This window comes from Pelecanus crispus, chromosome Z, assembly GCF_030463565.1.
Source record: "Pelecanus crispus isolate bPelCri1 chromosome Z, bPelCri1.pri, whole genome shotgun sequence".
In the NCBI taxonomy this organism is placed as follows: domain Eukaryota; kingdom Metazoa; phylum Chordata; class Aves; order Pelecaniformes; family Pelecanidae; genus Pelecanus; species Pelecanus crispus.
The window spans coordinates 12,446,657-12,467,778 of NC_134676.1; the positions used below are offsets into that span (position 1 = coordinate 12,446,657).

The 21,122-nt window shown below is 64.6% G+C and overlaps 1 protein-coding gene across 1 annotated transcript; it reads right to left on the reverse strand.

The window, feature by feature from the left end:
* Positions 1 to 6,937: 6,937 nt before the first annotated feature.
* Positions 6,938 to 14,442, reverse strand: LOC104031248 (transmembrane protein 8B-like). Its single transcript, XM_075726366.1, has 13 exons — positions 14,412 to 14,442; positions 12,978 to 13,167; positions 12,271 to 12,478; positions 11,982 to 12,115; positions 11,588 to 11,847; positions 10,864 to 11,219; positions 10,197 to 10,293; positions 9,869 to 9,992; positions 8,300 to 8,442; positions 7,923 to 8,101; positions 7,689 to 7,835; positions 7,498 to 7,614; positions 6,938 to 7,273 (listed from the first exon to the last, which is right to left on the reverse strand). The coding sequence occupies exons 1-13, from the start codon at positions 14,440 to 14,442 to the stop codon at positions 6,938 to 6,940; spliced, it is 2,322 nt and encodes a 773-aa protein (XP_075582481.1).
* Positions 14,443 to 21,122: the final 6,680 nt, after the last annotated feature.

Consider the following 21,122-nt stretch of genomic DNA (forward strand, 5'->3'; position numbering starts at 1 on the left):
GTTTTTCTCATGTGATTTGCCCAACAAAAACTCCATGTTGCAGCCGAAAGGATGAGACAGAAGTGAAGACTCAGGGATGAGAGCAGCCAAGCTGCCTTCGGACCCACCATGCAGAGGACGGGGTCAGGCGGGTTTTTTGAAGGCAACCCTGAGCCAGAGCACACCTGGAGTCTGAGGCTGAATTTTGGTTGAAGGCAGGGTGCAGGGAGATGCTCAGTGGCTGGCAGCACTTGGCACCTCCCCACAGCAGGGGCTGCACCCCAATCCTTGGGGTGTACTAATGCTTATGGGGTCCCTTGAGAGGAGCTGGGTGTTGCTCCAGGTCCCCCTCCAAATGGGCAGGAAGCCTCCAGCTCAGATTATCCATATTCCCTGCAGGAAAAGCCTTCATTAGTTAATTAGAACAACAATCCTCATGGGCTTTTCTGGGATTTGTAGCTGCACTGGCAGGAGATTTGCTGACTGCAGGGGAGCCCTGGGGCAAAGCTCCTTGGGAGGATGCAGCGCCTGGAGCCCACCAGGACTTAACCTCCCCTCCTGCTGAGCCCAAAGCCTCTGCATTGCACTTGTTCTAAGCCCATTTAACTTCAGCCAAAACACTCCTCCTCAAAATGGGGAGCCCTGGGTTTTAGCCCTGGACATGGTGAAGCATCTTTATACAAAGTGAGAATGAACTGTAATACTCCCCTCAGTGTAGGCACCACTCACACTCTAACAGGAAGATTCAGTGTGATTTCTTTAATACAGCTTCCATTGAGAGCACTGTTCGTACGTAACAACATATTGCTTAGCACTTGGTTCTCTCAAGGGAAATTTTAGTGGTGGTATTTGAGTGGGGGGAAATGGTTTTTAAGAGAAAACTTTAATCTGCAAACCATAAAGGGAACAGTGGCTTTCCATCCCCTAGAAAATGTTCTCAGCCTCCGCTAACACGGTTTTATCTTCCTCTGCAGGCTTGCTTCTTAAGACAAATTTACCCAGGATTGCATTTGGTGTAACAGTTTGATTTCTGTTGGTGCGAGGCTGATTTCTCACGAGACTAACTGCCTTAATTTCCTACCACTTGACAGCGAGTGCAGCTGCACTTGTACTGTACTTGTAGGCTTCGGTGTTGCAATCACAGCCCATGAGAGATCCTTCTCCTGCTCACTGTCCACAACACGCTGAGGCTGCTTCTTCAGCAGCATCCCTCTGTGTTGATACATGGGCCCTGGACATCTGCTCCAGGACTAGAAACACTTGAATTTCTTGTCCTAATACAAAAGGCAAAGGCTTGCAGGACACACAGACCCTACCCCAAGATTCATCCAAAGGAGGTAGGTTCAGGTCGCAGCACTCTGGTGCACCCCTGGACACCCCCAAAGTCTCATTGCTATGGCAACACCTCAAAGTTGGCATTGCAAAATTACTTGCAATTTTATGCTATTGCCAGAATCTTCCTCAAAAAGCCTTTTGGTGATTGTTTTGCTCTGGTTTTCCATGTAACTTCATCCCCTTTCCCGTGCTCTTCATTTTGACACAGCTCCCCTCCTTGAGGAATGACCTTTCCCACCCGTTTGCCCGCTCCACTCCACTCCTCGGCCACACTGGCCCTGCAAATCTCATTAAAGGACTCATTCATTTACTGGAAGTCTCCAGCATGCTGCTCTGAACAATTCTCATGCTGTCTGCAGGCGCTCTGCCCTCCTGGCTGCTCTATTAATTTCTTTTAGCAAGCTCCCTGATTTCTATGCAGTTCCCTTGATGAAGTTAAGCACAACTCAAGTGGCTTTTCCACTCGGCAGAGCAGCTCTTCAATGGCCCTCTTCTAAATTGCCAGGGATAAAGTCCAGAGTCTGCCCCCACACCCCCCCCACACCCCCCACACTGCGGGTTCCTCTACCAGCCTCTCCAAGAAACTCAATTACCAGGGGCTAAAAATTGTGGTGCTTTGCATCACCACCAGATTTGCCGGATCTCCCATGTCACGGTGTCCGCGTTCCCTGTCCGCTGCTCCCCTCTGGCCATGCGACTGTGGCAGCTGCTGTTTGTCCCTTGATGCAGTCGCCCTGTGATGCTCCAGCCCCCGTGGGTACAGCTGAGCCATTTGCCCCTCATCTCCATGGCTCCTGCACCCATTCCTTCGTGCAAAACCAGGCATGCCCAGCCACCCTGCTGCTTTCTCACACCTCCAGGTGTTGTGGCACAGGATGCTGCTAGGGCAATGCTGGTTCCTGATGTCCCGGGTCCATCTCTGAGCCCCTTGTCCCTGCTCTGGGCTGGGTTTTTCATGTTCAGCTCTGTCCCACTGGCATGGGACAGGTACCCACAACATGGTGCTGCCCCGAAGCAGGGACCTGGAGAGATGCCCCATGGCAGGAGCAATGCAGGAGCATGCACTAGGGCTGGGCTTGCTCCATCTGTTAGCTATATCTCCTGCTTGTGGGTGCCTGGCTCCCACCTGGCCCTTGCCCAGCACCCTGCAGACTGGGGCTGAAGCTTTGAGGGGTCCCTGACATGGGATGGGGGCTGGGGATGGCAGCGGGGAGGTTGAGACACAAGGCTAGGGGAGGGAGAAGAAGGAGGGCAGAGCAAGCAGGCTCTGCGTGGGTTGCTCCAGGGGAAACACGTCCCTTTGCATGCTCAGAGCTGCTCCCCTAGGCTGGCCATGGAGGGGCCGCTGTCTGCAGGGCTGAGGGACGGCCAGGGGCAGAGCAGGGTAGGCGGCTCCAGCGCCTGTGATCTGTGCGACGGTGCCAGCTGTGGGTGACGGATGGGTCTGCACAGGGAGGGCGGTCGAAGCTTGCTACTCTGATGAGAAAATCATCAAGTGGCTGCAGGGTGCACGGGGCAAACTGCAAAAGAAGAGAGCAGCTGGGCCATTCTCCCAGCCTTTCATCATCACCAGAGCGGCACAGTGACAGCTGTGCCCGGACAGGGAGCAAGCTCTGGCTGCACCCACAGCGGTATTTACGTTGACTGTGGTGGAAAGGCTTCGTCTCGCTGGGGCCTGGCAGCAGAGCAAGTAGGAGGTGGGTGAGGACCTCCCAGGGTAGCAGTGGGAGATCTGCTGCCTCTGGCTATGGGTTTTCATGAGGATGCAGAGCAAATGCCAGGGTGGGGACAGAGCAGGGTTGCACATCCCTCCCTACACCCCTGTCCCTGCAGCCTCCAGAGATAACACCACTCTTGGGGACCACCAACCTTCGGGCAACCAAGCTGGCGGCACCCACAGTCCCCCTGCCACCCACACCTCACAGCCCCCACGGGCTAGCAAGAGGCATGGCACCCTCCTGCACCCGGGCTGGGACCTTTTGCTAGCCCCCACCTTCCGCTGCCCGCTCAGGCGTGCGTGGGCAGGGAGAGGGGGAGGGATGATGGGTCCTGCCTGCACGCACGCAGCCTGCTGCAGGGCTCAATAATTCAGGCCTGACACATTAAAGTTGCATGGTGTGCAATTGCCGTCTGCAATGACAGACTGCGTCAGGGTTGCTGCCGGGTGAGTCTGGACCCGCAGACATGGGCAGGCAGTGGCGGGAGGGCCCGGCAGCCCCACAGGGAGGGCAGGCTGCGGGCAACGGGCAGAGCATCCCTGCAGTGGGAGTTAGGAGTGGGAGGAGGTTGTGGGAGGAAGCACGGTCCCGGCCTTTGGCATACACATTTCCACGGAGCATGTGTTGGAGCAGGGAATGCTGGCCCGATGGCACTGACAGCCCAGCAGGCAGGACAGGGCTGGGATGCAGGAGGCTGAGCTGGGGCGATGCTGTCCCCTGGGCCACTCCCTTCTCCTGCATCACCTCTGTCCCCTGCAGCCTCCCTGGCAGCACAGAGGCCACGAAGGCTTGTGCTGCCCCAGGCTCCGGGCTAAAGCCTGTCCCAGCCATGTCTGTCCCCACCTGCCCTGGTGGGCTCGAACCCCCCCATCCCTCCCCAGCACCGAGGAAGTGAAGCTCTTCACCGGCTGTTCGGGGAGTCGGTTGCCATGGGGATGTCAGATGTACCTGGTTGTTATAGGGACACTGTTGCCATGGTTATGCAGTTGCTGTGCCTGGCAGGGGCAGGGATGGAGCATCAGGAAGGCTGTTTACATTGGGGGGGGTGGGAGTCACAAAGACCCCCCAACTCTCTGAGCAGGGCGGGAAGGCAGAGTCCAGCCTTTGCCCCAAGTGCATCCCTACCGGGCCAAGGCTGGAGACCATGGGGAACGCACTGGCAAAGCTCACCCAGCCCCGTAGGGATGGATAGGCCGGTGCTCCTGACCCCGCAACAGAGGGGAGGTGGCTGAGGGGATGCGGACTCTTCCATGGGGTGTCCCAGCACACTCGCAGTCAGGCATGGTGGGAGAGAGTGTCCCACAGGAGAGAGCGACTTCACCATGCTTTGTGCCAGGAGGACTGAGCAAAAACCTTTCAGTCCTGCAAGACTGCACGTCCTGCACTTGCACCGCACCGCAATGGTCCCTGAGCTGTGCCAGCCTCCTGGGCAGGGGGATGGGTTTCTGCCCCACTGGGACTGAGGGGTGAAGTGGGGAGAAGGATTCCCAGCTCTCAGCAGGCAACCTACGGACCCCAGGGGACGAGCTGGGCTGGCAGAGAGTGCCTGGATCCCCTCCAGTGCTGCTTGGCTGAGCTCCCTCCCCGGCAGAGCAGTCGGCCGCTTGGCCTGTCCTTGAGATGAAAAATGCAGTCGCAGGTTTAATTAAAATGAGAGGGAGCGCTGAGCCGCCCCGGCAGCCCGGAGAAGCAGAGTCCAGCAAAGACAGTGAGTGGCTCCTCCAGGCTTCCCTGGGCAGCTCTGCTGGCTAAAACCCCTGCCTGCCTCTGCCAGGACCCCTTGGGGGTCCAGATGTACATGTGCCACCCCATGGTGTCTGCCATGGGGCAGGCCAGGGGCTGCACAGCTGCTTGCAAGGGGAATGCACATCCCACCACATGCTCGCTAGGCTCTGTTATTGTAGGCTCTACACAAACTTGGCAAGCAGTGGGTTTGCACTTCAGCCCCACAGCAGTGAGCCGACAGATGAGGAAGGGGTGAGGATGCTGCATGGAGCACTGATATCTCCGTGAAATTGGGGTGCATTTATGCAGGACCACCTGCCAGGCTGGCGCGCATGTGTATGCACCGCACTCCAACGTGTTGCTGATGCGAAAGCTAAAGCTGAGCTCCTTGTTCTCTGGGGGCTGTTACTGCCGGCGGGACGCGATTGGACTTGGTGAAGTGAGGAATGTTTTTAATTAAAAAATTAATCCTTAATCAGCCGCCTGGCTGGACCAGACAGTGCATTTTGCATGGCAGAGAAAGGGCTGGAGGGTGAGCTCTCGGGGGAAGGAGGGCGGCAGGTGCAGGTCCCCCAGTCCCCTTCCACAGTGACCGGGGCTCCTGCCCAGCCACCCTGGGCTGCCCGGCACACCTCCACGCCAGGCTGGCTCCCCACAGCCATCACCCCCCACAAGACCCAGAGATGCCAGCAGCAAAGCCCTGAACCCACCACCGTCGCCGTGGCCCTCACCAGCTCACCCCTCCTGCTCTGCCCACCCCATCCCCACCATCCCCTCCAGTCACCCCCGCAGCCCCCCAAGCCCACCCCGCTTTGGTCAGCTGGGGCCCAGCTCCCAAGCAGCAGGTTTAATTAGATTGCAATCCTATTACATAGCTGCCTGCCCGCCCGCAGTTGCTAATCCTGTTAGGCATCCAGTAAATCTCCCTGTGCCGGGCTCTGTCCCGGGGGTAGGGGGAGGGGGGGCTGCTGGCGGGTGGGCTCTGCTGAGCCAGAATGTGACCACAGGGGTGCAGAGCTTTGCCTGGGGTCTCACCCCTGAAGACCCCTGAGGGGTTGGGAAGAGCCCAGGGGGTTGGAGCAGTCCTCAGAGGGGTGAGGAGGGGCAGTGGGGTTTCCCCTCTCTGCTCTGGTCCATCTTGCCCCCTCTGAGCTGCAGGAGCCGGCTGGAAATGCCCTGTCCTTGGGCCACACACACAGCCTGGGTGTTTGGCACCACACCAGGGTCATCACTGTCTCCAGTGGGTGCTGGGCCCATGGGTCTGACGATGGGGTGGGACAAAGAACAGGGGCTGAGACAGAGCTGTCCCAACCAGATGTGGGGGCACAGTCCCTGCAATACCATCTCCCAGTGATGCTCAGTGCCCTGCAGAGACAGACAGGGTAGCTGCTCATGGCTGGTGGCAACAACAGGGACACAGGGTCACTGCTCCGCTGCTCCTGGGTGGGCACACCCACGTGTGGGGTGCCAACAGGGGCTGCTCCAGGCAGCGGGGTGACACCAATGGGCTGTGTGCTGCTGGGGATGTGGTCCTTGCAGGCAACGTGCTCTCAGACCCATGCATCGCCATGGAGGCAGCACCAGCACCACTCCCCAGTCGCAGTTTCCCCCAGGGCTATGGGCTCCCTGCGGTCCTGCCGGCCTGGGGGGGACCCCTGATGCCCATGTGTCAGGCGTTAAAACCATCCTGTGAGAGCACAGTGCCACGGCAAAGTCATCCCAGCTCTGCAGCCTGACCTGCAGCGAGCCAAAAGACCGCAGCCCTGGCCCCCCCCCTCTTGCCGGCCACCTTGCTCTATGCGGGAGCTGTGTCAGCCCCAGAGCAGCCCACCGCAGAGTAGCAGCTCTTGCTACAGACCCCTGAGCGAGAACCAGAGAGCATTGCCATTCACACTCCACACCCAGCCACGTCCCCTGGGCACCTCCACGGCCCAGCAAACGGAGGAGCGTGGCCCCAGCTCAGCCTCAATCCCCCCCAGCTCTGCACTGGACTGAGCCGCAGCAACTCCTGGAGACAAGTTCAACCAGGCTGTAATTGCAACAACAGGGGGGCACGGGTGGCTGTGCACCCACCCAGAGGAGTCCTGGTGCTCCCGGGGACGGGCGGCCGGCAAAGAGAGCAGGTGCCGGGCCCCACGGGGCTGCTGTCCGTGCCAGAGGAGTCCGGGCTGCCGTCAGCATCAGCTGGTACAAATGCTGTTGATGGAGGCCACGGCCGGGTTGACAAGCCCCAGCTCCTCCTGTTCGTTGACGCAGAGCTGGTACCCGCAGCCCTTGCGCCGGGGCAGTGGTCCCAGGCGCCCGCTGGGCTTGGCGCGGGGCGGCAGCAAGAAGCCGACGCTGCCGGCGATGAGCAGGTGCCAGATGCTGTGGATGTAGAAGTAGTTCTCCTCCGTCTCCACGAAGGCGTAGAGCAGCACGGCGGCCGCTGCGATCAGCGCTCCCGGGCACAGGTAGAAAGCCCAGCGCTTCCAGGTGGGTGGGTAGCAGTGGCGGCGCCGGATGGTGCGAGCCGTCTGCGGTGGGGAAACGGGGGGCTGGAGGAGGCAGCCCCGGCAGGGACAGGCATGGTCCCCTGCCACGGCGCCACGTCCCCCAGGAGTTAGGGAAGGTGGTTCATGCGGAAGGGTGAAGGCAGCAGAGGGGACGTGCTGGCAGGGGAGTGGGGCTGGATGGCTGGGCAGGATGCTGAGTGCAGCCAGGACAGGGACGTAAGAGGACAGGGACAACATCTCCTTACCCAGGCGACGGCCATGATCCCTAAGGCGAAGAGGCTGGGCCCCAGCAGGTTCCAGAGCCCGTGGCGGTCCATCTGCAGAGCCATGGAGAGCAGCATGGCCCCCAGCAGGTACAGCACCTGTGGGGCAGCGGGGCACCGGTCAGAATGGGTCCCCTCCGTGCCCACCCCGTGTGCCCCGTCACCGCGCTTGCCTGCTTGACCACGGGCTGGAGCCGGGCCATGGCAATGACGGTGACCCAGACAGACATGAGGGAGCCCAGGAAGTCGCAAAACTGCAGCACGTCGTACTCCATGATGCAGAACACCACGATGCCCGGCTGGTCGCAGGCATGGTAAAACTGGGGTGGGGGAAAAGGGTGTGAGAGCTTCCCCGCACAGCCCCAGCCCCTCACCTGCCCCCCCAGCCACCCCCACCCCATGCTCACAGTGGAGAAGAACATGGTGAAGATGTAGACGGCAGCTTCCAGGAGGTAGTGGCTGCGGACGGCGATGGCCACGGGAGGCACGAACATGACATTGCTGAGGCACAGCAGCAGCGTGGAGAGGAGCTGGAAGCCGTAGGAGAAAGCCTCGGCGTTGTCTGTGCAGCCCCAGCCGTTCCAGCCTGTGGCCGGGGAGAGCCGCCGTCACCCCTGCAGCATTCGCAGGGGCTGGGGAGGGAGTGGGGAAACTCCTTTCCAGCACCCTGAGGAGAGCTGGTGCGGGGGGACTAATGGGGTGCACAACCGCTGGGGAGAAGGGAAGGATGCCGGAGGGGTCCCTGGGTGCAGCGGGAGCCATGGGTGCCCGGGGAAGCTCTCACCAGCTTTGCACTCGCAGGCGGCATACAGGTAGTTGTTGGTGCGCAGCAGCTTGCACTGGCCATAGATACCGCAGTCGTTGATGCAGGGCGAGAGGTAGGTGCGCAGGTACACCTCAGCTGTCACGTTGGTGCAAGGCTCAAACCTGCAGCGCAGGAGAAGGGGCTCAGCCCTCACCCTGTGCCCCTCGAGCAGCTCCTGCCTCCACCAGCGGCACCAGTCGCACCCAGACTTGGCAGGTGATGGGAGACCCAAGGACTGGGTGAGCATGGAAATGAGCTGCTTTGGTACTACGTATGGCAGCTGAGAGCGGCTCCCCAAAGATCTTGAGTGCTGCAATTGTCTGTGCCAGGCTGGGCAAACAGGAGGAATGTGGCCATGCTTAGACCCACTTTGCCTTTAGCAACACACTCAGCTGGCTCTTATTTCATTTGGATTTTGCTGTGCAAACACCATGCCCTGCAATGTCTGTGTGCGACTCTGTCAGGGAAGGAACGACTGCAACTGGCAACTCAGCATGGACTAGAAATGCAGCGGAGGAATCGGAGCAGGCACAGCACCCTCACTGCCCCAGGCCACCCATGCACAAGGCTCTGCGCACACCCAGCCCCTTGGCAGCTCCAGCACACAGGAGCACAGACAAGCCCTCGTCCCGACAGCACGCACCAACTGCTGCCTGTGCTCACACAGGCACCCCAACATGCACAAACATGCACAGAGCCCCATCTGTGCACATGCACAGGGTGCATCTGCACATGTGTCTGCTGTCCCTGCATGTGCTCACACAGTCAAACCTGCACACATGTGCACGCAGAACACACACAGGCCCGTCTGCTTGCACAAAACCCGAACATGCACACAGAGCTGTCTGCACGTGTGCACCCAGACACGCTTGCAGCGCTGTCTGCATGCATGCACCAAATGTGCATGCAGCACCATCCGCATCCACGCACCAAACAGCCAGTGCTGTGTACATGCATGCACTGAACGTGCAGGCAGCACCGTCTGCACGGCACAGAGCCCCACATGGGCTCTCGTACATACAGACACATGAGCACAACAGCCCCTCTCCTTCACGGGGCTCTCAGGCAGACACATGGGCCAGGACTAGAGCTGCAGACACAGGACCAGTCCGTAGAGATGCTGAGCAGAGCAGGGGCACAGCAGCCTGACCAGAGCTGCTCCCTCATATGCACAGCCAAGCCCTGTCCTCGCAGTGACATCCCAGTCCCCTCCCGGGCACGGGTACAGATGGGCACTGCCGCAGAGACAGGCAGGCACCAACAGATGCACGGCATTCGCAAGATGACAGGCGCTTCCTAACCGAGAGACAGAGGGAAGAGCTGCGGGGACCCACAGATGGTCAGGCAGGCGCAAGATAAGAGCCATCCGTGCCCACGCAGGCACTCACACGGTGACACACAGCCCGCGAAGCCACGTGCACACACGTGACCGGTGACACGCAGCACAGGGGCCAGGCACACCCACGGACCCACAGTGCACATGGATGCGGGCCATGGTGAGGACATCCCCTCTGGGCACGCAAGGAGGGCACATGCCGGGGCTCTTACCCGTGCTCCGTGGCACAGAGAGAACGCAAGCTCAGGTACCAGCTGCCCGTCTGGGGGTAGGGGATCCGCAGGCGGCTGAGGCTGGCCGTGGCGTTGACAGAGAGCAGGAAGCCTGCCAGGGACTCTGCGGGCAGGGAGACCTCCAGGTGAGCAGGGCAGGGAGCAGCCTCTTCCCCTGGGCACAGCTGGGAAAGCATGCCCTGTGCCAGGCTCCGTGGCCAGATTCCCCCCACGATCTCTGCCTTCTCCCACTCAGCCTCTCGCTGAACACATGAAAGGGTGTGACCCCCATGGCCACGGCCGGACGGACAGGCACAGCCCAGCTTACCCGTCTCGCAGGTGACCGATGCGTTGTCACCGGACATCAGTGGGACTTCATGGTTCAGACAGCCGAATACCGTCACATTCTCGCCACACAGGGAGCTCTGACGGCAAAGGAGGAGATGGCCCTAAACCAGTGCCAGGGCTGTCCCCTGCTCTGACAGCACCCGGATGACGGCACACCACCTAACCCACTGCCCATCACCCAGGAACATCCCAAATTCAGGCCATCATCCTGCCCTTAGAGCATCCTAATCTGTGCTCCATCACCCAAGAACACCCCAAATCCAGGCCATCATCTTGCCCTTAGAGCATCCTAATCTGTGCTCCATCACCCAAGAACACCCCAAATCCAGGCCATCATCCTGCCCTTATTGCCTCTTAATCTGTGCTCCATCACCCAAGAACATCCCAAATCCAGGCCATCATCCTGCCCTTATTGCCTCTTAACCCGTGCTCCATCACCCAGGAACACCCCAAATCCAAGCCATCATCCTGCCCTTGGAGCACCCTAATCTGTGCTGATCACCCAAGAGCTCCCAAACCATGACCCATGACCCAAGACCGCCCCGAAGCCTGCCCCTCACCCTGCTGCAGCCCCGACATCACCCATCTCCCAGCCCGTCCCCCCCGGGCTGCCCTGCCCCGTCCGGGGCGCAGCGTGGCCACCTCACCACATTGAGCCGCAGCTCCAGGTTGAGCACCCCACCACTGTCCAGCACCGGTAGGAGGTTGATGACAAAGACAGCGGGGCGGTCAGGTGGCACTGACACGTTGGGCCCGAAGAAGATGTAGAAGTGGACGGAGAAGGTGTCCAGCTCATTGCGCAGTGTGGGGCGGACTGGCCAGCAGCGCTCACCAGCAGCCGAGGCCGTGGGGATTGGGACCGGGTGCTTCGTGCCATTGGGGCTGGCGGGCGGAGGGCTGTCCCCCAGCGCCAGCCCGCCCACGGAGCCGAAGGAGTGGGGCATGTTCATGGAGGCACTGGAGGGCAGGAAGGGTGGCCGGGCCAGGCTGGGTCGGGAGCAATCTGGGGGGCAGAGCCATCAGCCTGGGCACCAAACACCTCCTGCAGCCCCCTCTTAGTTCCCACCTCCCCTTCTTGCCCACTGCTCACCTCCATCTGCAACCCAACCCCAACACCTCCCAGTGTCCCCATCCCAGCAGAGCTGTGTATAGAATCATAGAATCATAGAATGCTTTAGGTTGGAAGGGACCTTGAGAGATCATCGAGCCCAACCCCCCTGCAGTAAGCAGGGATTGAACCTGTGAACTTGGTGTTATTAGCACCTGCGCCCAGCGGGGGCCAGATCCTGCGGGCATCCTTTACCCCCAAAACAGTCATCCAAGCAGAGTCAAGACCGTGCCCCCCACCTGGACCTCCCCGCGCACCCTCACCTGTGAGCTGCACGGTGACCTGGAAGGAGACGGTGCCCGGCACCCCGGGGTGTTTCTCCACCAGCACGTAGTACCAGTGCTGCCAGAAGGGCAGGTCCAGTGCCAGCTGGCAGGGAGCGTGCTCCCGGCAGTCCAGCGCTGTGGAGTTGTGCAAGGGGGGAGCCTTGGCCCGCACACGCAGCCAGAGCGGGCAGCCCTCGGCCCCACGGCACCGCAGCACCTCCACCAGCACCCGCGACGTGTAGCTGGGCACAAACACCCTGCGGGACAGCAGTGTCAGGTCCTGCCCCTCACCGTGGACCAACAGGGCTGGGGAGGCAAGCCAGAGGGATGGGGCACCCTAAGCTCCCCATCCTGGGGATGCCCCCTTTTTAGGAGACCCTCTTACACTCACTTGTAGAGGCAGGAGCGGTTGTGGGGGGCCATGCTCTGCTCGGTGACATAACCGGGGTACAGCACGGCAATGTTGACCAGGCGCTGCACGATGAGCTGTGGCTGGAAGAGATACTGGCACTCCTCGTAGAGCCCCTGCACCAGCAGCACGGTCAGCATGGGGCAGGGGGCACAGGGCACAGTCCCCACTTGGGACACCTGCCCCGGGTGCTGCCAGCCCCAGACAGGCAGACCCCAGCAGAGCCCTGCAGCAAGCCCTGCCACCCCCGCCATCCCCCCAAGCCCTTCACCTTGACAGAAATCTTGCCCTCATCTTTAGGCAGGTGGGCAGCCAGGAACCAGTCCCCGGGCAGCGGGCTGGTGACATTGAACACCCCCGTGGTGCGGTTGGGCAGGGTCCAGGTGAGGGTCAGTGCGAAGGAGCCAGGGACAGCCGTGTCCCTGGGGAAGTGCGTGTGCAGCGGGTTAATGACGGAGGGAGCCCCTGAGCGGAAATATCTGCAGGAGAGACAGCAGTTAGCAGGGTGCAGGCTGGGCACCCTGGCAGGGCCAGCCGGCCCTGCACGTGGACGTCTGTCCTCCAAGCTCTTAGGAAGCTCAAAGACATGACGGGGAAGCCGTCTGTAAGCTGGGACCTTGCTGGAGACTCTGAGCTTCCTTATGTGAGTGTTCAAGCAAAACAGTTCATGCATGAGATGCACAAAAGAGTGGAGCCTGCAACGGTCCTGGGAAGATGATTCATGGGGAGTAAGCGTACATGCGTGTGTGCACATATGTGCATATATGTATGTGTGCATGCATCTGCGCGCACGTGCGTGCCTGCATATGCGCGTGTGTGCATGAGTGCTCCTCTGTACATGTGCATGCGTATACATACATGCACACGTGCATGCATAAGCAAGAAGCAGACCAGAGCAGGCAGGCCCCAGGGCAAGTCCAGGCTGGGGGCAGCAGGAGCAGGCAGAAGGGGAACAGACAGGGCAGGCTGCTTACTCACACGGTGATGCTACGGTCTGGGCACTGGTCCCCGAAAGTGCCACCCTGCTCCTTGAAGGTGATGAGGTTCCAGACGGCGATGACCGTGTCCTCGGGGATGTGGAAGTGGAAGAGCTCGATGCTGGCAAAGGAGCGGAAGGGGCTGAGCTTGCGTGGTGTGCGGGTAAAGTAGTCGGTCACAAAGAGTCCATCTGCAGAGGAGACCCAAGCAACTCTCAGTGGGGTGAGGGACTTGGGGGGTGCAGCACCCCTCCCAGACCAGGCCCGCCCACCCAGGCTCTGAACATGTCCCAAAACTTGGCAGCCTGGAGGCAGGAGGGGCTGGGACCGTGCCATTTCAGTGAGTCCCCAGGGCTGATGTCAGCTGTGCCCAGCTGTGCCCCCCAGCCCTGACACAGTCTGCATCATGCCTGGTTCGGCACTGCCTCCACCCCAGCTCCCCGAGCTGCGGGCACTCATCCTCTGGAGCCCTCGAAGCCCTCGGCCCCGGCTGCTCAGGCTCTGCCGAGGCACAGCCCACCTCTCCCAATTCATCGTCCTCTTCGGTGAGGACCTGCGCCCTGCATTTTACCTATAATAAAGGCCCCTTCCTCACGGCTCCAGCCCTACCCCAACAGGTCAGCTCCCACAGGGACGCAGGTTCCCCCCTTGTCGGCCTGCCGAGGAGGCTCAGCACAGAGCCCACCATAAGCTGCAGCGTCCCACGCTAGAGCCATGAGAAGGAGCGAGCGGTGCCTTTCCGGCACAGCCTCCCAGCTCTCCCATGGTTTGCGGAGGAGGAACGGTGCACATATGTGTGCACATATGCACACGTGGGTGCTGCCTGCGTGCACAGCCAAGTGGAGGCGTGCACACCCACATGCATGGGCTGCGCGCAGCCCCGTGTCTGCAAGACACTTCCTGCGAGCCCACGGCAGGCGCTGGGGACACCTACCCCTGCCCAGCTGCCTGACGGTTTGATCTCCAGGGATTTCCAGGAGCCCTGGCAGCTGAGGGGCAGCCGCTTCCTCGGCACAGTAGAGACAAGGGAGACCGGGTCTCCAGACAGCAGCTGTAACTTCACCCTACCATTGCCACAATTCCCCAGTGCCAGCTTGGGAGACCCGTCCATTGTTCCCCAGAGATGCGCCAAGGAAGAGATGCGGCTCCGCACAAACTGCTGGCAAGGCGGATGCCAGCAGAGGATGGGCTGGGAGCAGGGCTGTGCCCAGGAGGACTCGTCCAGTGGGGAGTGGGGTAGCCGAGAAGAAGGGCTGCTTTGCACGGCGTGCGCCTGGCTGGGAGTGCGCGCATGTGCTTGTGTGCACGTGTGTTTGTGCTGCGTGTGTGCAGCCCCAGCTGGCTGCACGCTGACATGCATCCGCTCCCTTTCCTGGAACAAAGGCAGCTCCCCCTGCCCTTCGCTGACAGCCGACACAAGCCAGACACGAAATACCTGTCTCAATGCGAGAGCACCCGATCCCCATTTCCCCGCCACGAACCACCAAGCCACTCCACAGCTCCCCTCCCCACGTGGGGACAGCGACCTGGCAGGGGACCCCGGGGAGGAGGGGGTGTTGAACGCAACTCTAGGAGGTGGCACGGGGGGAAGCGCTCGGAGCTTCCCGGTCCCAGCGCGGGTCCCCCCCATGCCCACTCGCCCCGGGGCGAGGCGTGGGGAGGCAGCTGCAGGCCGGGGGGTCCGGCTGAAGCCCCGCGGTGGTGTGGCCAGAGCCGGGGGGGGGTGGTGGTGCTGGAGGACGGAGCGGGATTCCCGATCCGTGGAGGGGGCTGGGGAGGAGGAAAGCGAGTGCCCCTCTGCCCCAGGCCAGCGGCCGGAGCCGTGGGACCCCCCACGCGGGACCGCAGCCCCAGGTCGCGGCCGGCCGCCAGCACGGCGGACAGCTCCGGCGGCGGCGGGCAGCACCGCGGACAGCTCCGGCGGCCGCCCCACCGCTGCCCCACGGCGGCCGCTGCCCCACGGCGGCCCCCGCCCCGCGGCACCGGCAGCCCCCGGGCCCGCTGCCCCCCCCCCCCCCCCCACGGGGGGTGCCCCCTCCACGCCGCCGGGCACCCCTCCGCAGCCCCGTCACCAAACCGGCTCCCGTGCCCCGCCGCAGCTCACGGCCTCGCACGGTCCCGCTGGTGCGTGTGCCCCCCGCACACGCCGCTCTCCGCGGGCTCACAGCCCACTGCCCCGCGTGTGCAGCCCCCCCCGGGTGTTCCACTGCCCGTGACACCTGCACCCCCCACGCGTGTCCCCCTGCCCGTGCACCGCCGGCGCCCTCCCGGCACGCACACACCCCCCCCCTCGGTGCCCCACTCCACGTTGGTCTCCGCGCCCCACTGCGTGGGTACCCCCCCCCCCCGCCCCACGGCATGCTCATCGTCCTGCCCCACGGCACGCGCGACCTCGCGCCCCGCTGCTCGGGCATCCGGTCCCCAAACCCCGCCGCGCGCGCGCCCCGGCCCCCCCCTCGCGCGGACGCGCCGCGTCCCCTTTCCGCGCGCACCCCGCGTCCCGCAGCCGGCGGACGCGGCTCCCCACGCCACGCGCACCCCTGCACCCCCCCCCCCACACACACACCCCCCCCGCGCCCCACGCCCCCGCCGCTCGTGTAACCTCGCACCCGCCGCGAGCGCCCCACGCACCCCACGCGCACCCGCGCCCCACCGCACGCCCCTCCACGCGCCTCGCCGTGCCCCGCGGCACACGCAGCACCCCCCCCCCCCCCGCCCCGTCCCCACGCGTGTCCGCCCCCGTGCCCGGTCGCACGTGTGCCCCGCGGCCGCGGCGCTCACCGGCGGGCGGCGGCAGGAGCAGGAGCGCCAGGAGCAGCAGCGGGGGGGGGGGGCAGCGGCCGCCGCCCTCCGCCGCCCCCGCCGCCCCGCCGGCCCATGCCGCCGCGAGGGCTGCCGTGGGGCGCGCGCCGCCAGCCGCCCCGCCGCGCACCGGCGCCCATGACGTCACTCGCCCCGCCCGCCGGGCCGCCCCCGCGCGGCCATTGGCCCCTGCCCGCGTCACTCGCCGGCGGCAGCGCCCCGCCCCCCCGGGCGACCGGACTCCCCCCCACACACACACCCCCCACATACACCCCCCGCTTCCCCTCCCCGGGGCGGCCCCGCCGCTGCTGGGGGCATCGGGGGGCACGGACACGGGTGGGGACGGGGACACGGGTGGGATGGGGACACGGGTGGGATGGGGACACGGGTGGGGACGGGGACACGGGTGGGATGGGGACATGGGGCTGGGGACAGGGACACAGGTGGGACGAGGACACGGGTGGGACAGGGACACGGGTGGGACGGGGACACGGGTGGGATGGGGACACGGGTGGGGACGGGGACACGGGTGGGATGGGGACATGGGGCTGGGGACAGGGACACAGGTGGGACGAGGACACGGGTGGGACAGGGACACGGGTGGGACGGGGACACGGGTGGGATGGGGACACGGGTGGGACGGGGACATGGGGCTGGGGACAGGGACACGGGTGGGACGGGGACACGGGTGGGATGGGGACACGGGTGGGACGGGGACATGGGGCTGGGGACAGGGACACGGGTGGGACGGGGACATGGGTGGGATGGGGACACGGGTGGGATGGGGACATGGGGCTGGGGACAGGGACACGGGTGGGACGGGGACATGGGGCTGGGGACAGGGACACGGGTGGGATGGGGACACGGGTGGGACGGGGACATGGGGCTGGGGACAGGGACACGGGTGGGACAGGGACATGGGGCTGGGGACAGGGACACGGGTGGGACGGGGACACGGGTGGGATGGGGATACGGGTGGGACGGGGACATGGGGCTGGGGACAGGGACACGGGTGGGACGGGGACATGGGGCTGGGGACAGGGACACGGGTGGGATGGGGACACGGGTGGGACGGGGACATGGGGCTGGGGACAGGGACACGGGTGGGATGGGGACATGGGGCTGGGGACAGGGACACGGGTGGGATGGGGACACGGGTGGGATGGGGACATGGGGCTGGGGACAGGGACACGGGTGGGATGGGAACACGGGTGGGACGGGGACATGGGGCTGGGGACAGGGACACGGGTGGGACGGGGACACGGGTGGGATGGGGACACGGGTGGGATGGGAACATGGGGCTGGGGACAGGGACACGGGTGGGATGGGAACACGGATGGGACGGGGACATGGGGCTGGGGACAGGGACACGGGTGGGACGGGGACACGGGTGGGATGGGGACATGGGGCTGGGGACAGGGACACGGGTGGGATGGGGACACGGGTGGGAGGGGGACATGGGGCTGGGGACAGGGACACGGGAGGGACGGGGACATGGGACTAGGGACAGGGACACAGGTGGGATGGGGACACGGGTGGGATGGGAACACGGGTGGGACGGGGACATGGGGCTGGGGACAGGGACACGGGTGGGACGGGGACACGGGTGGGATGGGGACACGGGTGGGATGGGAACATGGGGCTGGGGACAGGGACACGGGTGGGATGGGGACACGGGTGGGAGGGGGACATGGGGCTGGGGACAGGGACACGGGAGGGACGGGGACACGGGACTAGGGACAGGGACACGGGTGGGATGGGGACACGGGTGGGATGGGAACACGGGTGGGACGGGGACATGGGGCTGGGGACAGGGACACGGGTGGGACGGGGACACGGGTGGGATGGGGACACGGGTGGGATGGGAACATGGGGCTGGGGACAGGGACACGGGTGGGATGGGAACACGGATGGGACGGGGACATGGGGCTGGGGACAGGGACACGGGTGGGACGAGGACACGGGTGGGAGGGGGACATGGGGCTGGGGACAGGGACACGGGAGGGACGGGGACATGGGACTAGGGACAGGGACACGGGTGGGATGGGGACACGGGTGGGATGGGGACATGGGGCTGGGGACAGGGACACGGGTGGGATGGGGACACGGGTGGGACGGGGACATGGGGCTGGGGACAGGGACACGGCAGGGACGAGGACACGGGTGGGAGGGGGACATGGGGCTGGGGACAGGGACACGGGAGGGACGGGGACATGGGACTAGGGACAGGGACACGGGTGGGATGGGGACACGGGTGGGATGGGGACATGGGGCTGGGGACAGGGACACGGGAGGGACGGGGACATGGGACTAGGGACAGGGACACGAGTGGGACGGGGACACGGGTGGGATGGGGACATGGGGCTGGGGACAGGGACACGGGTGGGATGGGGACACGGGTGGGATGGGGACACGGGTGGGACGGGGACATGGGGCTGGGGACAGGGACACGGGTGGGACGGGGACACGGGTGGGACGGGGACACGGGTGGGATGGGGACATGGGGCTGGGGACAGGGACACGGGTGGGACGGGGACAAGCGTGGGATGGGGACACGGGTGGGATGGGGACATGGGGCTGGGGACAGGGACACGGGTGGGATGGGAACACGGGTGGGACGGGGACATGGGGCTGGGGACAGGGACACGGGTGGGACAGGGACACGGGTGGGATGGGGACACGGGTGGGACGGGGACATGGGGCTGGGGACAGGGACACGGGTGGGACGGGGACACGGGTGGGATGGGGACACGGGTGGGACGGGGACATGGGGCTGGGGACAGGGACACGGGTGGGATGGGAACACGGATGGGATGGGGACATGGGGCTGGGGACAGGGACACGGGTGGGATGGGGACACGGGTGGGATGGGGACATGGGGCTGGGGACAGGGACACGGGTGGGACGGGGACACGGGTGGGACGGGGACATGGGGCTGGGGACAGGGACACGGGTGGGATGGGGACATGGGGCTGGGGACAGGGACACGGGTGGGATGGGGACACGGGTGGGACGGGGACATGGGGCTGGGGACAGGGACACGGGTGGGATGGGAACACGGGTGGGACGGGGACATGGGGCTGGGGACAGGGACACGGGTGGGACAGGGACACGGGTGGGATGGGGACACGGGTGGGACGGGGACATGGGGCTGGGGACAGGGACACGGGTGGGATGGGGACACGGGTGGGATGGGAACATGGGGCTGGGGACAGGGACACGGGTGGGATGGGAACACGGATGGGACGGGGACATGGGGCTGGGGACAGGGACACGGGTGGGACGGGGACATGGGGCTGGGGACAGGGACACGGGTGGGATGGGGACACGGGTGGGACGGGGACATGGGGCTGGGGACAGGGACACGGGTGGGATGGGGACACGGGTGGGACGGGGACATGGGGCTGGGGACAGGGACACGGGTGGGACGAGGACACGGGTGGGAGGGGGACATGGGGCTGGGGACAGGGACACGGGAGGGACGGGGACATGGCACTAGGGACAGGGACACGGGTGGGATGGGGACACGGGTGGGATGGGGACATGGGGCTGGGGACAGGGACACGGGAGGGATGGGGACACGGGTGGGACGGGGACATGGGGCTGGGGACAGGGACACGGGTGGGATGGGGACACGGGTGGGATGGGGACATGGGGCTGGGGACAGGGACACGGCAGGGACGGGGACATGGGACTAGGGACAGGAACACGAGTGGGATGGGGACACGGGTGGGATGGGGACATGGGGCTGGGGACAGGGACACGGGTGGGTTGGGGACACGGGTGGGATGGGGACACGGGTGGGATGAGGACATGGGGCTGGGGACAGGGACACGGGTGGGACGGGGACACGGGTGGGACGGGGACATGGGGCTGGGGACAGGGACACGGGTGGGACGGGGACATGGGGCTGGGGACAGGGACACGGGTGGGATGGGGACACGGGTGGGACGGGGACATGGGGCTGGGGACAGGGACACGGGTGGGATGGGGACACGGGTGGGACGGGGACATGGGGCTGGGGACAGGGACACGGGTGGGACGAGGACACGGGTGGGAGGGGGACATGGGGCTGGGGACAGGGACACGGGAGGGACGGGGACATGGGACTAGGGACAGGGACACAGGTGGGATGGGGACACGGGTGGGATGGGGACATGGGGCTGGGGACAGGGACACGGGTGGGATGGGGACACGGGTGGGATGGGGACATGGGGCTGGGGACAGGGACACGGGTGGGATGGGGACACGGGTGGGATGGGGACATGGGGCTGGGGACAGGGACACGGCAGGGACGGGGACATGGGACTAGGGACAGGAACACGAGTGGGATGGGGACACGGGTGGGATGGGGACATGGGGCTGGGGACAGGGACACGGGTGGGTTGGGGACACGGGTGGGATGGGGACACGGGTGGGACGGGGACATGGGGCTGGGGACAGGGACACGGGTGGGACGGGGACACGGGTGGGACGGGGACATGGGGCTGGGGACAGGGACACGGGTGGGACAGGGACACGGGTGGGATGGGGACATGGGGCTGGGGACAGGGACACGGGTGGGATGGGGACATGGGGCTGGGGACAGGGACACGGGTGGGACGTGGACACGGGTGGGATGGGGACATGGGGCTGGGGACAGGGACACGGGTGGGACGGGGACACGGGAGGGATGGGGACATGGGGCTGGGGACAGGGACACGGGTGGGATGGGGACATGGGGCGCGGGACAGGGACATGGGGCTGGGGATGGGAACACGGGGCTGGGGGACAGGGACACAGGTGGGATGGGGACACGTGGCAGGGGACAAGGACACGGCAGGGATGGGGACATGGGGCGGGGGACAGGGACACGAGTGGGACGGGAACATGGGGCTGGGGACAGGCATACAGGGCTGGGGGAGAGACACACGGGGCTGGGGACAGGGACATGAGTGGGGTGGGGACACAGGGCTGGAGACAGGGACACAGAACTGGGGACAGGGACACGGGTAGGATGGGGACATGGGGCTGGGGACAGGGGCACAGGGATGGGGATGGGGACATGGGTGGGACGGGGACACGGGGCTGGGGATGGGGACATGGGGCTGGGAACAGGGGCATGGGGTTAGGGACAGAGATATGAGTCTGGGGACAGGGACACGGTGCTGGAGACAGGGCTACAGGGCTGTGGGACAGAGATATGAGGCTCGGGACAGGGGCATGGGGCTGGGGGAGAGGGACATGGGGCCGGGGACAGAGCAATGGGGCTGTGGGATACAGTTTGGGGATAGGGACACATTCTGGGGGACAGGGACACAGGGCTGGGGACAGGGACATGGAGGTGGGGACAGAGATATGAGGC

What these genes read in the sequence shown, in the direction of transcription:
- LOC104031248 (XM_075726366.1), bottom strand. Translation starts at nt 14,442, where the DNA reads ATGGGGATCGGGTGCTCTCGCATTGAGACAG. An exon ending in ATCGGTCACCTGCGAGACGG is followed by an intron (nt 9,993 to 10,196) that starts GTAAGCTGGGCT and finishes CCCTGCCCGCAG; the next exon opens with AGTCCCTGGCAGGCTTCCTG. An exon ending in TCACCATGTTCTTCTCCACT is followed by an intron (nt 7,836 to 7,922) that starts GTGAGCATGGGG and finishes CCCCCACCCCAG; the next exon opens with TTTTACCATGCCTGCGACCA.